Source organism: Corticium candelabrum, chromosome 21 (genome assembly GCF_963422355.1).
Source record: "Corticium candelabrum chromosome 21, ooCorCand1.1, whole genome shotgun sequence".
Classification (NCBI taxonomy): domain Eukaryota; kingdom Metazoa; phylum Porifera; class Homoscleromorpha; order Homosclerophorida; family Plakinidae; genus Corticium; species Corticium candelabrum.
Genome location: NC_085105.1, coordinates 5,374,713 through 5,399,021, shown reverse-complemented (window position 1 = coordinate 5,399,021; position 24,309 = coordinate 5,374,713). Strand labels below are relative to the sequence as shown.

At 39.8% G+C, this 24,309-nt stretch overlaps 1 protein-coding gene across 2 annotated transcripts; it reads right to left on the bottom strand.

The window, feature by feature from the left end:
• Positions 1 to 269: 269 nt before the first annotated feature.
• Positions 270 to 12,072, bottom strand: LOC134196439 (fanconi-associated nuclease 1-like). 2 transcript variants are annotated; one of them, XM_062665562.1, is made up of 9 exons: positions 11,955 to 12,072; positions 11,666 to 11,898; positions 4,218 to 4,382; positions 3,892 to 4,158; positions 2,493 to 2,588; positions 1,083 to 1,184; positions 895 to 984; positions 736 to 841; positions 270 to 670 (listed from the first exon to the last, which is right to left on the bottom strand). In XM_062665562.1, the coding sequence occupies exons 1-9, from the start codon at positions 12,055 to 12,057 to the stop codon at positions 645 to 647; spliced, it is 1,188 nt and encodes a 395-aa protein (XP_062521546.1). In that variant the 5' UTR covers positions 12,058 to 12,072; the 3' UTR covers positions 270 to 644. The 2 variants fall into 2 exon arrangements, with proteins under 2 accessions (XP_062521546.1, XP_062521545.1); XM_062665561.1 differs by having other exon boundaries at positions 272 to 670; positions 895 to 1,023.
• Between the last annotated feature and the right edge of the window lie 12,237 nt (positions 12,073 to 24,309).

Genomic DNA, 24,309 nt, shown 5'->3' with positions numbered 1-24,309 from the left:
GTCATTGATATCCACTGGGTGTACTGTCAGGGCTGGCGAAATCCCCGTAGCGCAAGCACATAATCGATATGTCAGTTACTAGCACCATATGGATTACACGAAAATATGTACCATCTCTCTGGGACTTACCTGCAGGGTTGGTGGGCGCCCAGTTGAGGGTCCTTAGTGATTAGCGATGGTTATACCACTCCACGGTTTGGGGGTTCAAATCCCAGTGACGACAGTAAATTATGAAACTTGTCTGTCTTTCTTTCTCATTTCTCTAGCTTTGCCCATGAGACTACGACTCGTTTCAGCGCTTTCCTGGGGTCATTGATATCCAGTAGGCGCGCTAAACCGAGTTCGCGGTCACCGTAATGCCTGCAATCTATATCGATTGCCTAGTCATTGCTCGCCGTGTGCACTACACAGAAACATGTACTCTTCTGGGCTCACCTGTCGGGTTGGTGAGCGCCCAGATGGGGATAAAGACCCCACTTGCCCATTATTGAGGGCTATAACGATACAAATCTTACATAATAATTAATAATAAGCAATCAACCAGTTAGCACAAAACTACTGCAAGTGCAGATGTCAAGCAACTAAAGGAATAAGTGCCTGACGGTATGTATTGCCGAACTCTAATATATCTGGAACATTTGATTTTACCTAATTCCACGACTTCCCACAGCTACACATAACACAGAAACTACACATACGTGATCCATAAATGACAGCATTAACACAGTACGGAACCTTTGACTTTACAAACTTCAGCATCCACTCCCAATCCTGTCAAAAAATCAAGCCAAAGAACTTGCTTTGGAGACAGACGATCTCCGGGTCCTTTCACCTCCACAAACTACCAGAAAAATAACACTCAATCAGCTGAATCAGTCAAAAGAATATTGTTACTTTGCATGTATGAGTTGTAGGTGACCACAAAGTGAGATCAGGAACACCTCCTCGACAGTGGTGGTAATCTTTGGCAAGTCGTCCACAAATCTTGGATAACAGACAACCACCAATGCAGACAACAAGATCCTGGATAATTCACTGAAACAACTCCCAAGTACCCTGATTGCTCAAGCATACACACCTACCTGGGCATCCCTGAGTTGACCTGGAAATAAATTCCAATTCATTCCCATGCACATCTGACCATAGTGGGTATTCCAGGTACCGGCAATCATGTCACATAAATCCTTAAAACAGAAGTAGAAATATATTCTAAAGATACGCATAAAAATACAAATGCTGTGATAAGTAACATCTAGCAAATGATTATAAGACCCTCCAGCAACTTAATTAACTTAATTAAATTACCCGAGTATATCTCCACCCTTCACAGATTAAATTTGCAAGTAGTAATTACGTCAATTTCACCATTATGTCAGATCAAATGTGCTGGCAATCAGTAAATCTTGTCAATTCAAGTTCATCAGTAGTCAAATCAAATTTCATTATGTCAAACCTTGTTTGACACTTCAAATTCACAATACATGTATATCAAAACAAGTTCATTCTCTGTCACTTTAAATCTGTGATACATCACTTCAAACTTTCACAAAAGCCAGTTTGGAACATTTCATATTCACCCTAATAAGTGGCTTGACTCTGCCAGTCCACCCTCCATTCTCTCCAAGTACAACAAGTACATATAGCGCTCTCGTCGTACTTGTATGTGGACTTCTTAGGTGAGAATGAAGGGATTGGATTGGCCGAGTTGAATGACTCATTGCAGTGACTACGTAATGGAGGAAAGTGGCTTCTGTAAAGTGTGAATTTGAAGTCTCGACCAGGTATTGGAAGTGACAGGTATTTGAAATGATGGAGAATGAATTCGTTTGATACATTCTGAATTCAAAGTGTCAACCAATATATTTGATTTGACATACTACCAAATTGCTTGACTAATGATAAATTTGAAGTGACAAAATGCCAATTTGATATGACTGATAACAAATTTTGAATTAACAAGACGTGCAACTTGAAGTGACTACCATCATATTTGATCGGACAGGACGTAAATTGAAGCGATTACCTGTGAATTTGATCAGAAAACGGTGTATTCAGGACTTTATACAAGCAAGATGAACCACAATTTAGTACATAGCTGAGACATCAAATCAACAAGCAATTAAGGAACACCTCAAACAAAACAACAGAACTCATTATATATTACAGAGTAGATGCTATATCACCTAAACTTTCTGCCATGGCTTTCCTGTCAGTCAGCAACCATCGTCACAAATAATAAACATATAACACTCTCATTTTCACTGGTTTTCATGAAAGCAACTTAATTAAAGCTAGTCATGATCGTATGATCGTGTCCAAGTCCACCCATGTACATAACCTGAAACATTCCAATGCACTGTTTGGACAATTCTTCTAGTTGCAAAACCATCCAACAGTAAACAATAACCAAGTAGAAACCCATTTCATATCTTAGACTGTCATTTGCAAGGCATAATAGACCATACAGATAATGTTTGTTTCAATCTTCTCACATCATTGTTTGCATTGCTCATTGTAGCAAGCCTCTTTTCAATCAAGTCTTTCCTGCTCTCATAAAAGTGATCAGTGTCGAAGTCAAGAGGAGAAGCCTACAACAATTTAACAAGAAAATACAGCTACTATTATATAATGCAATTACACACAAAAACTACTACTAACAGACAAGATAATCATCAAAAATCTAGTCTCAGAAACAAAAATAAAAACCCACGGCAACATATCTAAAATGGCTGCACAATAAACTCAGTACATGCCAACCATCTCATGAGCTTAAGGAACCAGACAGGTATTCAGTGTCAACCTGTTGGAAGTGAAGCTGTTTGCTAACTTGCTTGTTTTTAGATCTTGTTGAGCATCTATGTAAACATCCAACAAGATCTGAACACAAACAAGTTAGCAAACAGCTTCACTTCCAACAGGTTGACACAGAATACCTGTCTGGTTACTTAGGCTAAAATAGCAGTCATAATAGGCTTTATGTGCATTCATATGATTCAAATCAACAACTACTATAAAAGGCTGTGGTGGAACCAAAAATGCGTTTAGCGTCTCCTTTTCGAGTGTCACATTGCGTAACATCTAGCAAACACGTACTAAACCATGTAAACTGATCTTCCAGTACGTTGTTTGGTAAATTGCTTGCTTTGTGTTGTAATGCGTGACTTGAGAGATGTGTTTCGACGTTTAGCTTGCATCTAGCTAGAATGCACCATCGTTTCCAGTGTTGACTAGAATCAGTTGGTGAGATCACACCAGTTTGTTTAGACACGTGTTCCTACAGATCCGGATGTAACTGACATAATGTCCTCACTAATGTCCGCACAACACGCGTAATCATGGCTTACAACCTGCTTAGTGGTGGATCCTCTTCACAGTCCTGCAGTTAATGCCCTAGCTCCAACGCAGAACAACCTGAACAAGAACATTGGTGACTAATTACCGCTCCCCACAACTGTATTCGCTGTTGACCACGAATCTAGGCAATATCCGTGTTTGGTGACCATTGTTCCAGCAAATACATAGCTGCATTGTCTTGCACACAAGTTCAGCTTTGGTGAGTTTGCATCCCGTTCCTACGTTTGCTAGCTACGTGTACACGCAATGTGACACTCAAAAATGAGATGCTAAACGCTTTTTTGGTCCCACCGCAGCTTTTTATAGTAGATATTGATTTTAATCTTACAAATGCGAATAAGGCCTATTATAAATTGTCAATACATCATCAACAATTCCACTATAAGACCCATTTCATTCTAATACAGCATTACCTCACAGTAAACTGCCTGCTAAATTATCTCAACTGTTAAGTTAAAGTAAAACTATGCTAGTGTCAATAAGCGATAAAAGCACAATCCACAAACATCAGCTCCTACAACACGTATATACTATAACCTGATACTTTGTTCTGAAGACATCTGGCACTCCGCTTGCAAATATGACATCCCACAGTAGTAAACAAAATACAGCAGTTAATGAGCTTCCTTCAGCATGCAAGCCATGCTCCCATTTCTCAGCTTGCAAATAGTGCTTCAGTGCAAGGTCTTCAACAGATGACAACATAAAGTCACCATCTTCAGCAGCAAAAGACTCATCTGCCATTATAAACACTGTTTTCCGACCAGAAACCCCGTCTGCTATTACACTGCCATTAATTTCTACCTACAACATTACAAAAATAAAAACAAGACATTGACATACATCTGACATTCCAAAGTTACCTCCTTTGGTTCATGTTGATAGGGAAGTGGGAACTTGGCAATTTGATCTCTAAATTCGGTGTGGCTAGAAGAGGAACAGATTCTCCTTGCTCTTCCTATCAGTGCTAACCGATGACCTGTCCGTACATGATCATCAGCAAGACCACGAGAAATGGCATCTAAAGACTGCATAAACAATCAGATGAAATACTGGTGGGAAATTTATTTTGGCAGATTTTTCAGCGAGCATATATGTATATGTATATATATATATATATATACATATATATATATATACATATATATATATGTATATATATATGTATATATATATATATATATATATATATATATATATGTATATATATATATATATATATTATATATATGTATATATATATGTATATGTATATACTGTATAACTACTACATCCCTAAGTGGCCGACCCCAAAAAACAAGCACCATTCCCAACAAAACCAAACCCTAAATATTCTACATGTAGGCAAATCCCACATGTCAAACTCAGTTTCTAGCAAATATCTACAAATTATCATTCTAGCATTGTGTTGCCACAATCAAACAGAGAGCTGTTGCAAAAGGTTGGAGAACGCTTGTTGTAAATCGATGCCATTACAGGCTGTACTTTTTTGGATTCAATAGTTCTCAACGTCTGAAGACTTCCTTGAGTCCAAAAGCCAAATGATTCCAGCACCAGACAGGGTTCAAAAAATGTGTTTGAGTCTGGTCGCCAGTTTTGCCACCTAGAGGAACGGTTGGTCGCCAAACTTTTACTAGTTTCTAAGTCAGAGATTCCAGAAGTGAAAAAGCCATTAATATCACTGTTAAGACCCTTTCTCAGATTATCATGTTTTACATTAAATTAAGACCTAACTAGGAATTTGCAATAACGTTGGATAAACATTGGCTAGTAAACACATCAATCTACAGTATTGTACTTGGGATTCTTTTTATGTAATAGTATGAGTATTCATATTTTATAGAAACTTTCAACTAAATTGTATAGCTACAACCAAACAAAAATGTGGTTGTGTGGTTTTGTAATGTTAATTAATGTGCCTATGTGGTTTGTCATCACATCCACATCCTGGCAATCCATCCACTAGGACAAGCATTCTTTGAGTGTTTTCTTAATTCTCTATATGACTCAGTGCCACTATTGATTTGCTGAGAACAGTACATCTGGTAACTCTCAAGAAAAACCCCACACCCCACGTGGTTTCCTAAGGCTAGCTGTGCTAATCTCTGGAACGCACGTGATAAACTCTTATTATTGTAGCGCTTCAATAGTGTGTGACATCATTCAATACCTAGATTTCAGAACTGGACATGCAGAAACTTTTGCCTGAACAAATTTTCTTAGTAGCATTGGGAAACATATGAGCTCCTGGACGTACCTGGTAGTTCTTTTGATGGCAAGACACTCAAGCAGCTTGCTGTGGAAATAGCTGTTTGTTTTGCCACTTCTTACGCCCACTGTTCGCAAAGATCTACATAATAGTTTTATTTGCCTCAATTCAAAATGATCAGATTCTTTGTTTCCTTTGAACAGCATAGAAAAAGATCTAAATAGGCAGTTGCCGTCACCTTCAACTACGATTGGCTGCCGATTTCATGTTTCATTTGGGAGAAGTTGCTGCGCAATGGCGTCTCGTCAATGATAGAGCTGTTGACTTGGATTTGTTGGTATAGCAAATGAAGGATAGGAGTAACTGCGATTGTTTGAAAAACTATACACGCCTGCAAGGTCTTTAGTTGGGTTTGTCTGAAACTGATGGCAGAGACCAATGAGATCGGTACAGGCAGTAGAGTCCATAAAAATGAAGGTGTACCAGAGAATAGCAACGACTCGCAATAGATTGCTAGGTGATACATTGTTACACAATATAGCGAAGGTGCTAAGCAGATGACATAAGTCACAGGGTGCCACTAAATAGTAAACATAGAAGGTGGCAACATACCTAAATTGTAACACAAAACATCTGCTGAGCAGATGGTTGCATCCTTGAGCTGCTGCCACAAAAGACTAGAAACTACCAAATATTTCTAGTTGCCAAATTGGCGACCTGGTTTTTTGAACCCTGACCAGAGGATAAAACAGTCCTCCACATTTTAATACCGACTGCTCGTGTTTGTAATCCTTTTTCCAATTCTCCTGCCCTTGCAGCAGCTCCAGCCATTTCTGCAGCTTCACATATGTACTTAGCTTGGACATTGTTACGAACTGTTACGTCAAAGAAAGCAGGCCTGCCATCAACAAAGTCTGGATGAAACATGTCACCAGGACGAGCCTTCCAATTACTAGAACATGTCTGTTCTCTCCTGGCTGCTTCGTTGTCTATCAGTAAGGCATGCCAAATAATGTCACATAAAGCATTATGACGTCTGCTAAAAGCTGATACTGCCACAAACACAACTGAGCAAATCAGGAGAATCCAGAAACAGAGGAATGCTAAGCAAAATCCTGATGGCAATAATGAACTCATCATGTTGAAGCATGGATAGGCCAAGATTTTGGTTTGGGAATTCCCTCAGCTATGCTCCAGCATAAGCGGACGAGATTGTACTAAACCTTGCTCTGTCTCTCACACTGCTCATGTCCTTGAGAGACTGAAAATAAATGACATCCAGCTGAGACTACAGTTCCTTTTGCAATAAAAGGCAGGCTCATCAGTGCCTATATGATTTTCAAGTTGTACACTACATCTTCTTTCCCGAATTTCACCTGGCAAGATTAAAGTTTGAGAAAAAGCTTTGAGCGGTACACAAATTCATCGACAAAAGTACAACGACAAAATTTCCACCTTCTAGCATAAACGCAACCACATGTGGAAAAAACGTTCCGACCGTGATCCTCCAAGAACCCTGCTGAAGGAAAAGAATGTCTTGAGACGTGCTCTACGTTGAGATGATGCCAGAAAGCCGACTCCTCATGGAATTCAGTAGCACAAAGCAGGCAAGTGCGAGAGACCTGGCCAGCACAAGGTGAACACTCAGGGAAAAGCAAAGTAATGCTAGGCTGGCCATTTTCTCTCTGGGCAAGACCCAGATGAGGGTGAATGTCTCCGCAGCGTAACATCAAACTGGCGGAAGTCAAACAGAGAACGGTCAGCAAGGTAAGCCTCAAACTTCCCGTACCTCGGCATTCACTTCTGCTTCCGACAGGGGAAATTCCACAATGTTCAACCGAAGAGTGATAATGAAGCTGTACAGAGGTGAACAAGCCCACACGAATGTGATAAGCCTCGAGAGACACAGCATAGCGAGACAACAATATCTGAGAGAACTGAACACCTCCAGCAACTACAAAACTTCACCGATACGTTGTGAGAAACAAAACTACCCAGAACAACGAGAAAATGTCACACAGAGTTCAAACAGCGTGCGCTGCCATCCAACATACGGGTATATTATATATATATATATATATATATAGATAGATAGAATATATATATATATACATATATATATATAGAATATATATATTTACAGTGTGTATATATATATATATATATATATATATATATATATATATCTGCGTCTCACACATAAACATGGTGCAAATTAAACATAAAAGAAAGCGAAAAAGACTAAACAGAAAAATACTACATATATCTACAACAAAAGAAGGAACACACTATCTCAGTCAACAGAAAAGAGTTCTCTAAGTGTAGTGCTGCTGAAGCGTAAAGGTTGCATTAACCATTCACATGCCAGATGACCTGCTGCAGTTCTGGACGATGAGACAGAAGCCTCAAAGTCAGTCCTAATCGCCCTGTATATGCAATGTCTTGAGTTATATAAATAAATACTGCCAATATAAAATCTGCCATGTATGTTGACATTATTATTACCCACATGGATCAGGCATCATGATACGTCACGCGGATGAGGCCACAAGATGCTAAACCCTGCTTGCCCTCTGTTGTGCCTAACCAGTGATGGCCATGAACGCAGCTGTCAATCGCAAATCCTCAATGACGTGGCCAGTGGGTGAAGAATATCGTACATACATGTATACCAGTTATCCAACAACGATGTCCAACCACCAAGAAATCTGCCAATATGCTCTTTCTGTCGATTTCTTAGCAAACCTCCAATACAAATTTCTGCAATTGTTTCATCTTATACGTACGATAAGAAAAAATAAATCTAACATTGTATCCAGCTAAATTGGAAGTCTTACTAACTACTACTGTTAACATAGCCATTTACTGATCTCTAGTTATGCAATCTCATAAGAAACATACGTTATTGCCTATTTGTAGCAGGTGCACTGTCATTCATGTTCGAAAACATATGTACAGATACACAAATAAGGCCAGGCAAAACTTGATTCACAGTTTATTGCCCAGCCTTTCACGAGGACATGCAGGCGATCAGTCATTTTTCATTATTTAGTAAATATGTTGCAGTTATAGTAAACTATCTGTATATTACTATCGACTGGCACTAGAGCTCTATGGTTCGCTATCAAGTTTGGACGTAGTTAGTATTGATAAAACTTGTTTTACTATAACATTTTTGATGTTTCAACGGGCGCTTGTTGATTTGTTAAACAAAGCACCATCATGACAATAAGGATAAAATATTTCGGAGCGTCAGTTCAGTTGAGCTCCCACAGTCAATACAGATAGATTCATCTGGTCCATATAGACAGTTTAATAATGAATAATGAATCTTACTATAAATCAACAAAATTCGTAAGCATCTAACTTTCGTAAGCAATCTCAAGTTTAGTATAAAGTTAGCTAAATGCTTACTAATTTTTGTCGCTCACACCACATCCCAGAGTAACTGTGGATTTTCCAAATTATTCATTTCAAAAATTGTTCTGTGCTAGCATTAGTGTAAGAAACGTACTGAGTAGCCTCGACACCGAGGCCTTTTTCGCTTTTGGTGGTCCTTCCACGCAAGAATAGCAATGGAGCGGTATCACGTGACGTTATGTCCAAAAAGCGAAGGGAGGCCTAGTAACTCTTATGTCATTAGACAACTTAACTAATTGTCATTAGGAAAACCCACGTTTTGTTGGTTTGTTTCATATTGCTAAAGAAATGCAAAAGATGTCAAGTGTGTTTTCGTTTACAGCAGGGTATGCCGTTATACCAAAGGTATTGGAACAGAAAGGCGCGAAATGCAGACAGTAACCATGCATGCTGGCCTTTGCGATGCTGCTTACTGTTTAGTTAGCGTAGAGAAACAAGCGCAAAGACTGTACCCCTAAGTCACGTGCAAAAAGACAAACTAGATTGTCACCTGATCTATTTGGCAAATGTTGATTGGTCGACTGTAAATCACATTTGAGTTACTTCCCGATTATTTCCTCTGAAACATGCGGAGATCAGCAAACAATCGCCCACCTCACAGGTGTCATTTAGTGTGCTACAACAGCTTGTGCGCCAGACGTGTACTGATCAAAGAATATCGTTTGGGCGCGTTTGTAAGTTGGAAACAATTCCACTATTCTCTCTACATCACAGCGAGTGAAGGTATCTCTTTTAGTCGCGTACAGCGACTGCTTCTGGAGTAGCTTCAGGCTGACATCAGCCACGTAGAAATTTCACGCATAGTCCCAATGGCTTTCGATCGATTCTGGGAGCACGATGATAGTTTAAGACAAATGCGTACATGTACAGTAGCCTAGTCGCTATTGCATCGTCTTCTAGTCAACGACAAGAGAGGACAGAGTCTGCACGTTGTCTTTTGCGCGCGACATGGCCGTACAGTCATTGCGCTCGTTTCTCTAAGCTAACTAAACAGTAAGCAGCATCGCAAAGGCCTGCATGCATAGTTACTGACTGCATTTCGCGCCTTTCTGTTCCAACACCTTTGGTATGACGGCATACCCTGCTGTAAACTAAAACATACCTGATATCTTTTTGCAAGTCTTTAGCAATATGAAACAAACCAACAATAGGTGGGTTTTCCTAATGACATAATTAGTTAAGTTCTCTAATGACATAAGGAGTTACTAGGCCTCCCTTCGCTTTACGGAGACAATATCATGTGATACCACCCCATTGCTATCCTCGCTTGGAAGGACCACAGAAAGCGAAAGAAGGCCTAGTGTCGAGGCTACGTACTGAGCATGTTTTAATGGAGAAAGATTTCTCATAGTACTAATAATGATCATGGGTCACGCGTGCCAGACAAACGGACATCTGGTGAGATAAGACACATGCATATGCGCTTATCAGATAGTAACGCGTATTGCTATGGTTTCGATTCTGTTGATTTCACGTTGATGTTCTGCACAGAAAAGTGGCAATGTTCAACAAACTCACACTGTCAATTACCCTTCTCAAGACTGTCCATGCACTGCAATCGTACACTGAAGGTTCCCCAACTTCGGATTTAGTGACATGTTTATAAGCCTCCAAGAGGTGTCGTGATATCCAATCTCTACTGTATCACATGTTGGCGTGCGCAAGAGGGAAGTACAAAGGCGAGTGACCGGTACCCTGCCATGAGCTGGGTGTCGTAGTGTAGCTAAAGTACATTTGTTGAGTACAACTCCCAGTTACACCGTGACGATTGACCCTGAATCGTGTCGTGAGTACCATTTATACATCATCAACGTTTACAAATGTTTTTGTTCGTTGATTTACAGTATTTCGTTTTCCCAGAATATGATGCAGGCGATAATGATAAACTGTGAATCAATTTTGCCTGGCCCAAGCTGACAGACAGACATACAGGAAACAAACACACAACCCAACAAGAAAATGAAACAGCTAGGAAGGAGAGCCACGAAAACAAACAGACAAACCAACAAGAAAATGAAGCAGCTAGCAAGGAGAGCAACAAAACAAACAGACAAACCAACAAGAAATGAAACAGATAGCAAGGAGAGCCACGACATGAAAAACAAGCACAAAACAATAGACTCATACGTAAACAAGTACGTAAAGAACAAAAACCCAAAAACTGACAAATGTAGAAATGAGATGACAAGACATATTATATATATATATATATATATATATATATAGTCACGTGTCAGTTATCCGATGTTCACTTATCCGACAGATCAAGCTTGTCACGTGGATGATCACGTGGCTGGTCAGCTGCATACGTGTACGTACATGTACATCCACATGCATGTCAGTTATTTCTTGAAACAAGTTGAGAGTGAGTTCAAGTGTTTCTTCTCATTGTATTCTACATTCATCTACATCTACATTCAGTATACCTAATGTGGAAAAAATGCCGTATAATATGAACAATAGTTGAGTTCATAACAGCTTTAGTTATCCAACATTTTCACTTATCCAACTGCGGTCCGATCAAAACAGGGTCGGTTAAGTGACACTTGACTGTATGTGTGTGTGTGTGTGTGTGTGTGTGTGTGTGTGTGTGTGTGTGTGTGTGTGTGTGTGTGTGTGTGTGTGTGTACGATCAACAAAATAGAGAAACAATAGTCAAAGCGACTTTCTATGCTACTGTACCTTCTCTGCAAGTTTCAAATGTTGGTTGAGATTTAATGCAAGTCTGTCCCACCAATAGCCACGTTTGCCACCACAAAATGCTTTCTGTTCCAACAGTTGCTCTAGCAATTCAACAGCACCTTTATAATCTCTCAGTTTTTGTAACATCTCAACTGCCAATCCCATAATTCGTGTGTAAATCCAACCGGGAGAAAAGCGAAGTAAAAAATCAGGAAGCACAGGCTTTCTTAACGCTAAAAAGAAAATCATTGAAAATGTATAAGCACAACTAAATGTGTGGACAGTATACTTGAATCAGCACAACTGCCAAACATGGCATGTATAGTGCCATAGAGTGTCTCTGCATCTTCCAAATTCCCATTCTCCAAATAAGAAACAAAATCCTGCTCCATGTGTAAAGCATCCTGATAGCTATAAGACACACATCATTATTCCAGGAAAATCACACACATGGACACATGTGCAGAGCACACAAGGCAAACAAATAATCAAATTTAAAGAGCTGCCCCATTAGGTTATGCCCCAGCACTGAGACTGGGCTTCGTGTGCTACACAGGAGAACTTAGCAACTGCACTGACAATCTCCTAGAGTCAGGCAAGCACTCACAAAAGTGTTGACATGTAATGCCAACCAAGGTGTAGGTGTAGTGACAGGTTAATATTCAATGACGCCAGGTCTCATTGTATGGTATCAACCCACCTGTTCTTTGGCCATGCTGAGGGTGTTTCACATTTTTCACCTTGCTTCTCAGCAACAACTTTTATGGACGAAAGACGTTCATCCATTCTAAGTGACCAAGCCATTGTGATCTTTGATGTTGAATTTGATGTTCGATTGGTTCCTTGGCAGATTTCAAATCAATGGTATTTCTTATTTTGTTCAGTCTTATTACACCCAAGATAGATCTAATACAGCTCATATGAAAGTGGTATAAAATGGTATAATAAAACTGGCATCACTAGTGACCTAAAGACTGACAGTTTTGTGTTCTTGCTAAATCCTCAGTTTGTGAAAACTCTATGTTTACAAGAACAAAATGTCCTGTTAGCTCTCTGAATACATTCAACAACCTCTGCGTGACAATCTCCAAACATAGTCACAATGCTGCCCAAATAGCAAAATTCACAAACATTCTCCAGGACACGACCAGCAATAATTGAGATGTTTGCTTCTTCAGCACCAATGCTCAGAATTTTAGTTGTTTCAGTATTGATCCTCATACCCCATTTCATACATCCATCATGGAAGAATTCATCACATGTTGCAAGTCACTGTTTGACATACCTATGATAGCCAAATCATCAGCATACATGGGAGCTTCGATCTTATGTGTCCCATTTTACTCGATAATTCATGAATAGGCCATCATCTGTTCTGTAAGCAATCTCCAGAGTCTCATGCATAATTCTGTCCATAAACAAATTGAACAGAATTGGAGACAAAAATACACCCTTGACGAACACCTGTGGTTACTTCAAACCTTGATGAGATTTCCCCTTATTTCGTACAACACAACCTGTACCACTTTGCAGGTCAACAATCAATCTAACCACTTCATCTTCTATACCAGAATCTTTGAAAATTTTAGTGAAAGCATGTCTTGGTACAGAATCAAATTCTTTTTAGAGGTCAACAAAACAAATGTGTAAGTTGGATCTGTGCTCTACAGCCTTCTCAATGCCTTGTCGAAGTACCTAAATCTTGTCAATTGTTACCCTTTGAGGTGGAAAACCGCATTCCTTTTCCAAAAGAAAGATGCTATCACTGGTTTTAGCCGACCTAACAAAATATTGGCAACGACTTTCCCAAGAATACTTTAAAATGATATCTAGCGCTGCCACTCCTACGTATTTTTACGAATCCTACTTAAAACAGCACTCCTCAGCTACTACAAAATACGTAGGCTATTCCTACGCAAATTTGCTGCTATGTAAACCATGCACCCTTAGTCCAATGTACAGGTAGATGTTCTACTGTACATGTACTTTGTGTGAATATTATTATACTATAGCTATGTGCTAGGCAATTAGTAGGGAAAGCCCGATTATGCAAGTGAATATATGGTCATAATCCTGCCCTCCCTCATAATAAGTGGTTTGTAGTACTGCTGTGTATGACATATCATATGACACTAACAGCTGCGTTCAATATGATCTGCTTTGTTGTGGTTCAGTTGTTTCGCAATAAAGTCTTCATGTAAGCGTTGGCTGCAAGCATATAGGAAAGAATGGGAGAAAGATTCGGGAAGTACAGGCTGCTTAACAGAATCTAACAGATCCCCGCCATGGCATTCTGCACGCTCTGCAGCAAGGACCTCAGCTACAAGACAGGTGGCATCCATGCTTTGCGTTGTCAGCATCTTCAGGCGATCATATTCAGAGTTGAGCGGAGAGACGCTGGCTGGAAGGGCACTGTCAAAGCTAGCTTTGCTCCAAAACAGGAGACTGCTGTTTCAGTAGTGGCAACAGACGCTGCCCTGAGAATGGAGTTTCTCTTTGCTGAGCACAAGATCCCGCTTGCTGTGGCAGATCACCTCTCTCCACTGCTTCCAATCCCTTTCCCTGATTCTAAGATGAGTGCAGCAATACAACAGTTGCTGATAGTATGCACGCTAGTTTGGTTGCCCAGATAAAGAATGGATATTTTAGTACTGTTCCTGATGAGTCTACAGATTAGCCTCGCGAGCTAAGCCTTTCTCTGTGCTCACTGCGCGACCTCATGTGCTGTTTGCCTGTTTACACGTGAGAGAAGGTGCTGAGCCGGAACTGCTCGCATGGAGGGAAAGCTTGGTCGCAAATCCGTAAGTCAGCTCATAACGTGCAGCAGCATGTTCACGTCACGAAACTTGACTTAAATACATTGTTTCCATTGGTCGGTGACTTAACGCAATTAGAGTTACTGGAACCTTTTAGCTAGACTGGACACGCATTTACAGTGCGTTTTAGAATTGGAGTCCTCCAGAAGTATGGGGAGTGGCTACTAACCCCAAAGTGCGCCATTATGACCATTAGAGACCAGTTGATCTCAACAGGAGGTCAAATATCCACATCGCAAACAGGAGTTCACCATCTACAATCTCTCAGTACTATTGCCTCGAGAGTTTTACATTTAGTTACAGTTGACAGCGACGACAGCTTGCAAAACTGATAGCTGTTAAGGCATAGGGCATGTTATGTTTGCGTAAGACTTTGGCATCTAGCATGCCCCGCCCAACTTCTCCCAAAATCTCATTAATAACCGAAAGCGATGCTCCTAACAGTAACATAGCCCCAGCTAATTGGAAACCACGACAGTGATAACCGGAAGACAGAGTTTCACAACGGTCTTTTTGCCGACTCTGTGCGACCTTTCTTTCGCAAGCTATGCGAAAATTCCAGAGGACTCCAATTCTGAAACGAACTGTAGTTCCTTGTTCTCACCCCACAGGGTGATCATATCGATAACAGTTTACACACTGGTCAACTTAAACACCTGCCGTGATTTTTATGCTGCAGTTACCCTAACTGGTACTTTCATACACCTGTCAGTCCAGTAGCATCTTCCTTTAGAGATGTTTCAACAACGCACAGAGCAAGACTACAAAGCTGCAAAAATTGCATTGTGAGAAAGTCTAGACATATACAGTTGCGCGATTTTGCTCAAGTTGCTACCGACTGGTGAGGCTGCATCTTAACATCGGACGTTCTTGGACAACTTCAACTGAAGTCAGTAAAGTGGAGAAGGGAACATCTGCTCTCTTCACAGTCCCTACTAAGTAGTTTTACCACTGCTCCAGATTGTATGGGATGATGGTGTTACCTGGGTTTAAATCCAAATTCGAAAACCCTACTATAGAGATTGCCTCAAGTGACTCAGAGTGAGACTGCATGTAATTCAGTTGCAAAGAATCCAATCTGTCCGTTTGGGTCTGGTGTCTTATTGCATACAAACCTTGCTGACTCATGTCAACGCACACTCATTATAATCATGTTAGGTCAAATGTTAATCAAGTTAGGTCAAGTTTCGTGAGGTGAACATGCCGCTGTAGGTCATGAGCTGACGTACAGATTTGCAACCAAGCCTTCCCTCCATGCGAGCAATTCTGGATCAAGCACCTTCTCTCACGTGCGAGCAGGCAAACAGCGCACGAGGTCACATAGTGAGCACGGAGAAAGGCTTGGCTTGCGATGATATCTACAGATATCTGTGTTTGAGCAGGTTGCCAATATCAGCACGTGTTCGTCAACACTACAGACGGGTCTGTGCTGTCCTCTAGTTTAGGCATCGCACCCGTCAAGTCAGCATCTGCCGTCAACATCTTTGCTAAGATACTAGACATGTTGGAAGATGAAAAAATTCCATTAAACAGTTTGGTAGCTTTTGGATGAGATGGTGCCAACGTGATGCGGGGGAACCAAGAATTCTGTTTGACTAAAATAAAAAACGTTTAACCACATATATACTCAGTTCACTGCACATGCCATCAGCTTCATCGTTGTGCACTGGCTGCTTGTAAGTGCATACCTTCTGCAATAGAAGAGTTTGTTAAGAATGTCGCTTAATATTTAGAAAAGTTCTAAACGAGTTGCAAGCTTCAAAGATGCAAATGTGCCCTTACACAAACTCATCAAGTCCTCTTCTACAAGGTGGCTCAGCTTGCAGCAAAGCATTGCTCGAATCTTGGAGCAATGGGACGCTCTTCTTCAGTACTTCATGCATGACGATAACGCAAAGAAATAAATAGAGTACAAGAGTAGGTTGGCCTTACGACTGACAATCTCGCGAAATCCTATTTTATTTCCTAGAACAAGCTCTATTAATTATTACTGATTTCAACCGTCATTATCAGACTGAGGTGTCATGATACACAAACAGTATGATGACCAGTGAGAGCTTCTCTATCTTCTCATGAATTGCATCAACCAGTCAAAGTTAATTAAACCAGACAGCTGACAGCCTTAATGTTGATCTTAAAGATCCGACAAATTGGAGTGACAGTAATGACTTGGTCATAAGCGTAGATTCTTCTGATATTGTGGAAATCTTTATGTCGGAATCTGACAAAGATGCCTTCATCTCTGTGTGTCACAGGTTTTACATTATGATGGCAAAGGAGATCAAAAGGCAGTTACCTCTGTCGTGTCCAGTTTATCTAACCTCCAGTTCTTTGCCCTAAAAAAGGCAAACAACATTCAGCTAGAGCAACTGCTGATCTCACACGGCGCTTTCCCAATATCATTAGTCCACAAGACATCACACAGTTGCAGCGCGAGTGACAGCACTATTAGTGCTACAACACTGTCAGCTTGCCACATGATTCGGTAGACTACTACTGGCACGGAGTACGCAAATTGCAAGATACCTCAGGCTGCCAAGAATTCTCCTTGCTATCTCGTTTCTCAGCAGTTGTGTTGGTCATACCGAACACTGTAGTGCTGATATTGAACATAACTTTTCAACTATGGGCACTGATAAAACCAAAGTCGCAACAGCATCGGAACTGCCTTGACCATTGATTGCAACCGAGGCCAAACAACATTCTCAACATTTAAGCCGTCGTTATCAATGAGACAAGATTTACCACAACATGTAGCTAAGGCAGCTGATCGTGTCAAGGCTACGTCGTCCACTAGTACATTTGAATGCACGGAAAATTTCAGGAACGACAGGAAAAACCCAAACGTTTCCCAAAACAGCTCTGTTGTTGTGTCTGAGTCGTCTGCAATAAAAGATTCTACTTGTACTGCTAAGCAGTTGCGTGTGTCAGAACCCGCAAGCAAGTACAAATTGCTAGAGAAGATCGTCCCGGTAACAAACATATAATGTCCTGTTCCACGTAAGCGTCCACGCAAGAGTTCCTTCTGCTGTCAACACATTGCAACAGCAGCCAAAGTGTCAACAGCTACTCCAAAGGATGCTATGGAGAAAGTCGTAGACCCAGCGCGTTTGAATTTCTTCAATCACGTATAATGCAAAGTAATGACAAACAGGATTCATTTTTGTCAACGGATTCAGAGTACTTACTTGCACATTCAAAGTGCCAGTCTCGTATTGATGGACGCAACGGCAGCAATGCTTGCATTGTTATTGCAGTATGTGTATGTCAGAAGGTTCTTTCAGAAACAAAATTACCATCTTTGCCACAGGAGAACACCTTTTTGCGATCAGCTGGGTTTGAAATGACATCTTAGTGCTTATGATGCGATGACTTTAGTAGACATCACTTGGACTGGCGATTATAGTGAGGATTATTTTGTGCAACCCAGACTCTATCTGCAGAGCCTAAATTTCTGTCAATAAAGTGGTGGCCGGTGTACTTGGTCATAATGCCATACTCTTTCGCAGTGTGTTTTCTGCAAGAGTGTGACTTGTTCATCATCTTGGATAGCCATTCTCATGGTACCTCCAGTGGGTTGATTGCTACAGCACAAAAGGAAAGCACTGCTGTCTACTTTGAAGAGTTCGTAAATCAGCACTATCATTTCTTGTGCTTTGTACCTTCTAGTAACAAAGTGGCACCATTTAGTAGCTTTATTGCAACTACGCAAACTTTGATAATTGACGTTACGTGATATATTTAGATGTCATAAATCATAATATGGTACATCATCATTGACATCATGTAGTTCTTTGCGAGTTAATCAACTGTGTGATTTGCAGCAGCGTGGCTTTAAAATGGGCGGGTCAATATAGTTGATGGAGTGGTCGTGTCTATAATACATTAAACAGCCAAACTATGTAATTTTCTCCATAAAAGTGTGGCAGCCCTGGATATCCCACTATTGTTATCACATACCAGACGGTCTTTCTTTTTTAATAATGGAATCAGAACCGAATCTTTCCATTCTTGAAGATCTTTAAAAGTTTTCCAGATCAATCGGATAATCTCAATTAGCCGGCTAGTCAACAAGTTCAGGTGGTCCTCCTTTGAGAAACTCTGCCGCTATTCCATTCTGACCTAGTTGCCTTACCTTTCCTCAACTTTCTAATGGCTTCTATAATTTCCTTATCAATAAGTGGAGTTCCAGGAACCGAACAAACAAAACACCAATGTCTAAGGTCACTGGATATATCACATTCAACACTGACTCAAAAGTGACATTGCCAACAAGCTAATTGATCTTCAGTTGTCGACAATTTGTGACCGTGTTCATCTAAGATCACATCCGGGGGCTGCATCAACACATTATCAAACTTCCTGAGTTTTTCCTAAAGAATGTACCATGCTTGTGTTGTTTACAATCACTCTCAAAATTCTCATTTCCTGATTTAGCCATACTTGTTTGTCCTTTCCTAAGCATTTTTCACTATTCTTGCAATTCAATTCAGTACATTTAGCATGTGATTCTTGTTTATCGTGAGAATGGACACAATGGATGTGAGCAACATGTTTCTTATCAATCAGATCTAAACTTTGCTCAGAAATCCTATTGTTACACACACACACACACACACACACACACACACACACACACACACACACGCACACACACACACACGCACACACACACACACACACACACACACACACACACACACACACACACACACACACACACACACACACTGAAGTAATGTAGGCACACACAACTTACATTTACCCAATTCACACAAAAGATACAGTAAAGAAATAAAGAATTAGATGGGTCAGTGGGCCTTTCAGACATTTTAAATTTAATTTTTAAACTTAATTTTTATATAACGCTTTTATTTTTTAGAATTTGTATTATATTTTCAAATTTTAATTTTTTGAAAAATCAAAATTTAAAATTTTATTATTTCAAATTCAAATTCTTAGGTTTGGTATATTAGAAACTGCTTTGCTGACGAGAAAGCGAATGTAGTTGTATATATGAACTGATCGCCAAACTTGAACTAACAGAAATTAAACACGCATCCGTTCTCTCAAATAATTTGAGTGCATCAGAAAGAAAATTGAAAGAACGAGTAGCAGTGTACGCGGTAGGGAGTCGATTGGATGGTGTAGGGGTGCATTCCAACGCATGCTGATATGTTGATTCAATTAAACTAGGCGCGGTTTCTGCTAATCACATCGACACGTTTCTGCTTTCTTCTGTACTGAGTTTCTCCACCTGTACGCTGCTTCAGACAGTTAACTCGAAGTGCTATTGTAGCTGAAGGCGCGTCTATGCATGGTCGTGTCATGAAGATCTACATGCATAAACTCGATCTACTTGTAGTTGAGCGTCAAACCACAAATTATAAGCGTACTGTTCAGTGTGGAGAAAACTACTACACTGTATAGAAGAAGATATAATATTCAATTCGATCATTATCAAAATTTGTGTTGAGCAATTCATGTCATCAACAGAAATACAATTTGCATTAGAACTATTTTGATTATGAGCCATGAAGACCTTGTAATTCATTAGCACTTTGCAGCTAAAGTGATCGACCTCCAAATAACTATTATAGATGGAGATATTGATATCATCTATTCAAACTATTTCAAAACATCTTACCGTGACCAGTATGTACAAGTTTGTACGTGCAGTTTTACTTTAAAAACTGCACACTTGCAGAAGTAGTGATCAGATATGTTCACACTTGCAGAAGTAGTGATCAGATATGTTCATACTATGAGCCGATTTCAAGTAATCGGAGCTCTGGTATTACATGAAGATAACATTCACTCCTTCATATTAATATTTGTGTTGAACAACTCATGTCATCAATAGCAACAATTTGAATTAGAACTATTACGCTTAAAGTTATCTCTACCACCCACTTGAAGACATTGTAATTCAATAGCACTTTGCAGCCAAGTGACATCCAAATAACTATTATAGTGGAGATATTAATATCAACTATTCAAAATATTACCACCATCAGTACAAGTTTGTATGTGCAGTTTACTTTAAAAACTGCACATTTGCAGAAGTAGTGATCAGATATGTTCATACTTATGGGCCGATTTCAAATAATCGGAGCTCTGGTATTACATGAAGATAACATTCAATTCGTTTAAAACTTAATATTTGTGTTTACCAACTCAGATCATCAACAGAAATACAATTTGAATAAGAATTCGTTTGATTAAATTCAATAAAAAAGCCGTTGAGAATCACTGCAATATTGAACCTTCGAAACACAAGCAAAACCCAATGCAGTTGCTTCCAACTGACTGAACAGCGTGCAAATTATCTTTCTTTATGTTTAATTAATTAATAGTGGGCTGCAGCTGAACAGGTACATATATGAGTTGCATACTAATTTGTATGCCGCGTTGTACTGTAGATGGGAGCTTTAGAGTTACTGCATGTCTCTAGTTGTTGAGTTAGTTTGGACAGCTAGAGCTAAGGTGATATGTGTAGTACATCTAGAGGTTGTAGAGAGCATTCTGGTTCTATCTGAGCTATCACGCAGGTTGCATGTGTTCTAGGTGCTCTAGACAAAACTGCAGTTTGGTCAATCCTACACATCTATCTACACTATCCACCTATTCTTCTACCAACAGCTAAGTACGTGCATGAGACAACATTTAAAGAAAAATGAAATTAGCGCAAGAGACAGGACTGTGAGACTACAATAATAGCACTTTGAGTTAACTGTCTGAAGCAGCATACAGGTGCAGAAACTCAGTACAGAAGAAAGCAGGAACGTGCTGATGTGATTAGCAGAAACCACGCCTAGTTTAATTGAATCAACATATCAGCACGCATTGGAATGAACCCCTACACCATCCAATCAACTCCCTACCGCGTACACTGATACTCGTTCTTTCAGTCTTCTTTTTTCTGATGCACTCAAGTTATTTGAGAGAACAAATGCACGTTTAATTTCTGTTAGTTCAAATCCGGCCATCAGTTCATCTCGTCGGCAAAGCAATTTCTAATATACTGAACCTAAAAATTTATAAATTTTAAATAATAAAATTTTAAATTTTGATTTTTTAGAAGATTAAAATTTGAAAATGTAATGCCATTTTTAAAAATTAAAAATTGTTAAATAAAAATTAAATTTAAAAATAGAGAAATTAAAATTTCAAAATTTCAAAATTTGAAATTTAAAATGGCCAAAAGACCCACTGACCTAGATGGTCCATGTTTGAGGAATGAGAAAACTGTTAATTAAGGTATATCATTATTCCTCAACATTTTAACACAATAGCTGTCCCACAACGTTTCATGGTATGTTTGCCACATATCATTACAATAAATGAAAAAGACAACATGAACGTTAAATAGAGACTTCTGACCAAATGCGTTGCAGCCTGTCTTTCTAACCCATATTTTGGTCAACCATGTTAATCAGTAGTAAGTCTGGGCTCCCATAGAAATCTTACCCATACCACCATACTGCAAGTGACTGCACACCCGTTGTGTAATCAAATAAGTTTGTTTTTTCTAGTTTGACTGTGTGCTCTATTGACACCTAGATAAAACAAAGTTACTACACAAAAATCTGCTCAAATAATATCACTACAGATTGACAGTTTTGACAAGTACATGTGATTTGCATGCAAGCGCACACCACCTATTTAAACGATTCGAGTTAGTAGTTAGCAGGTGAGTCATCAGATTCCATTCAGGTCTACCTATCTGTATTGTGGTTTTTTCAAAACTGTTAGACGCTTAGATGTCGAGTCATCAGTTCTGTTTTTCTGAGAGAATTAATAGAGTCTCCTTTTGTTTGTGTTATTTGCAGGCAACCTTCAGATAGACCATTTGGAGATAGGTCTGCCTTCTCTCATCATAACAATGGGAACAACAAGTTGAGAAGTCGTTCTTAAGTGCTACGCTAAAGGAAGCTATCTTTCTTTGTTCTTCTGTTTCCAACTAAAATAATGTTTGACCATCCTGGAAAATAATTTTTTATCTTGTACAGAGAACAAATCAGTATTTCTTAGTTCATAATTTCTGACACATAACGGTCAACTATGCAAGTTAATGAAACGAAACACTATTTAATAGTTCACTGGTTTACAGCAAAATAGACTAGCATTCAAGAAAAACTTAACTCCACAAATGCAAAAATACCTGAAGATCCTCAATCACTAGCTGCATATAAGCAGTTTCGACTTATATAAGGAAGGTATCACATTCTACAAATAGTTTAGTCTGAAGTATAAACAAACAAAAAGTCCAATAAAGCCCATGACAGTGGCCGTGTTTACACTGCTAGTTATAGCGTAGTTATGCAACTATAGTTAGATTCGTAGTTTGGCAACTACGGTATAGTTACCTAGGGGTTTTCACACTAGCGTGAACATGGTTCTATAGTACTATGTATCCAGAAGTGAAATGTGCAGAAACGGAAGTTTGTTATGCATGTCAGTATGTCTGGTAAACGCATCATTTCAACAGCTGACTTTGACAGTTACGACTATGCATCATCTAGTAGTCTTGCATAGCCAGACTCTTCCCCGGTAAGTGAAACTAATCATCTAGGCCTACTACGCATGCGTAACTACTGTAACTACGCTCTAACCAAGGTCGCAAGCTTAGTTCAATAACTACGCCATAACTATGCTATAGCTACGCGATAACCACGGCTAGTGTTCAGACTGTAGTTTAGTTATTAGACCCTAGTTGGATAACGCTATAACCAGTACTGTGAACACGGCCAGTGACATATAAAAACAAAGTAATACAGTTATTAATCACAATTAAGTTATGCACGCAAACAACAACCCAAAAAATGCAAAAATTATGCTACTGTATACCACACTGATGAAAGTAGACAAGTTACCTTAGAAGCTCATCTCTCGTACTGAACAAAAGAGATGGTCTGTCGATGACATAAGAAGGGTAGACAACCTCACCAGTATTGACCTGTAGTAAGTTATAGCTACAAAACAACACAATGACTTACTAAACACAAATTACAAGCAACAATACAAGTGCCAGTCAATATCTAACATCACCATGAGTTAGGCCACATCAACTTGATTTTGTTGTTTCATGAGCCCGACCAACCTAGACTCTTGTTGCCAACAAAAAATTGCAATAACGTGGCTTAGGTTAGCCTCGTACCAGACCCTCTCGCGCTGTCGTGCCCGGTTCCCGTATAACACGAAAACACTGGAGAGAGTCTGGGATCATACCACCTACCGTTTATGCTATTAGATGATCATCTTAGCTCGTATGTCACAAAGCCTCGGGCTACTAACACGATTAGTGTAAGTGCTATTCTCACGTGTCACACAGAAAGTCTCTTGGACGTGGACGCGTTTCTCCTGCGATCACCAATATATCTCTTACGTTGAACAACCTGCAGGATGTTTTCAGAAGGCGTAGAAGACACGGTAAGCTGGGAGGTGGGAACCCTTTGGGTAGGCCGTTACGGAATGGTAGAATCTTTTTATTAGTACCAGAGTGGTAGGTCTCAGACATAGCATAGGGTACTTGATCCGCACAGCTGTGCGCAGACTCTTCACAAAGCGCGGAATGGCTTCTGAAAGCGCAAATATTGAACTCGGTCTGAAATCTGTTCTTTCCGACGTATTTGGACACCATAGTTTTCGTGAAGGTCAGCTTGAGGCCTCCAAGGCTATTCTTTCGAACAAGGATGTGTTTGTTCGACTGAAGACTTCGGGCGGCAAATCTTTGTGCTACCTACTGCCTGCCCTTCTCTTGAACGGAGTGTGTGTGATCATTAGCCCGCTGATATCATTGATGCATGATCAGGTAGGTGTAGTTGC

Bases quoted from the DNA above. Each gene is read 5' to 3' on its own strand.
- LOC134196439 (XM_062665561.1), bottom strand. From the start codon at position 12,057: ATGGAGCAGGATTTTGTTTCTTATTTGGAGAATGGGAATTTGGAAGAT. The intron at 842-894 runs GTAACAATATTC...TTTTTCTGGTAG, and splicing joins CTACAACTCATACATGCAAA to TTTGTGGAGGTGAAAGGACC. The intron at 671-735 runs GTTCCGTACTGT...TGTTATGTGTAG, and splicing joins TGAAGTTTGTAAAGTCAAAG to CTGTGGGAAGTCGTGGAATT.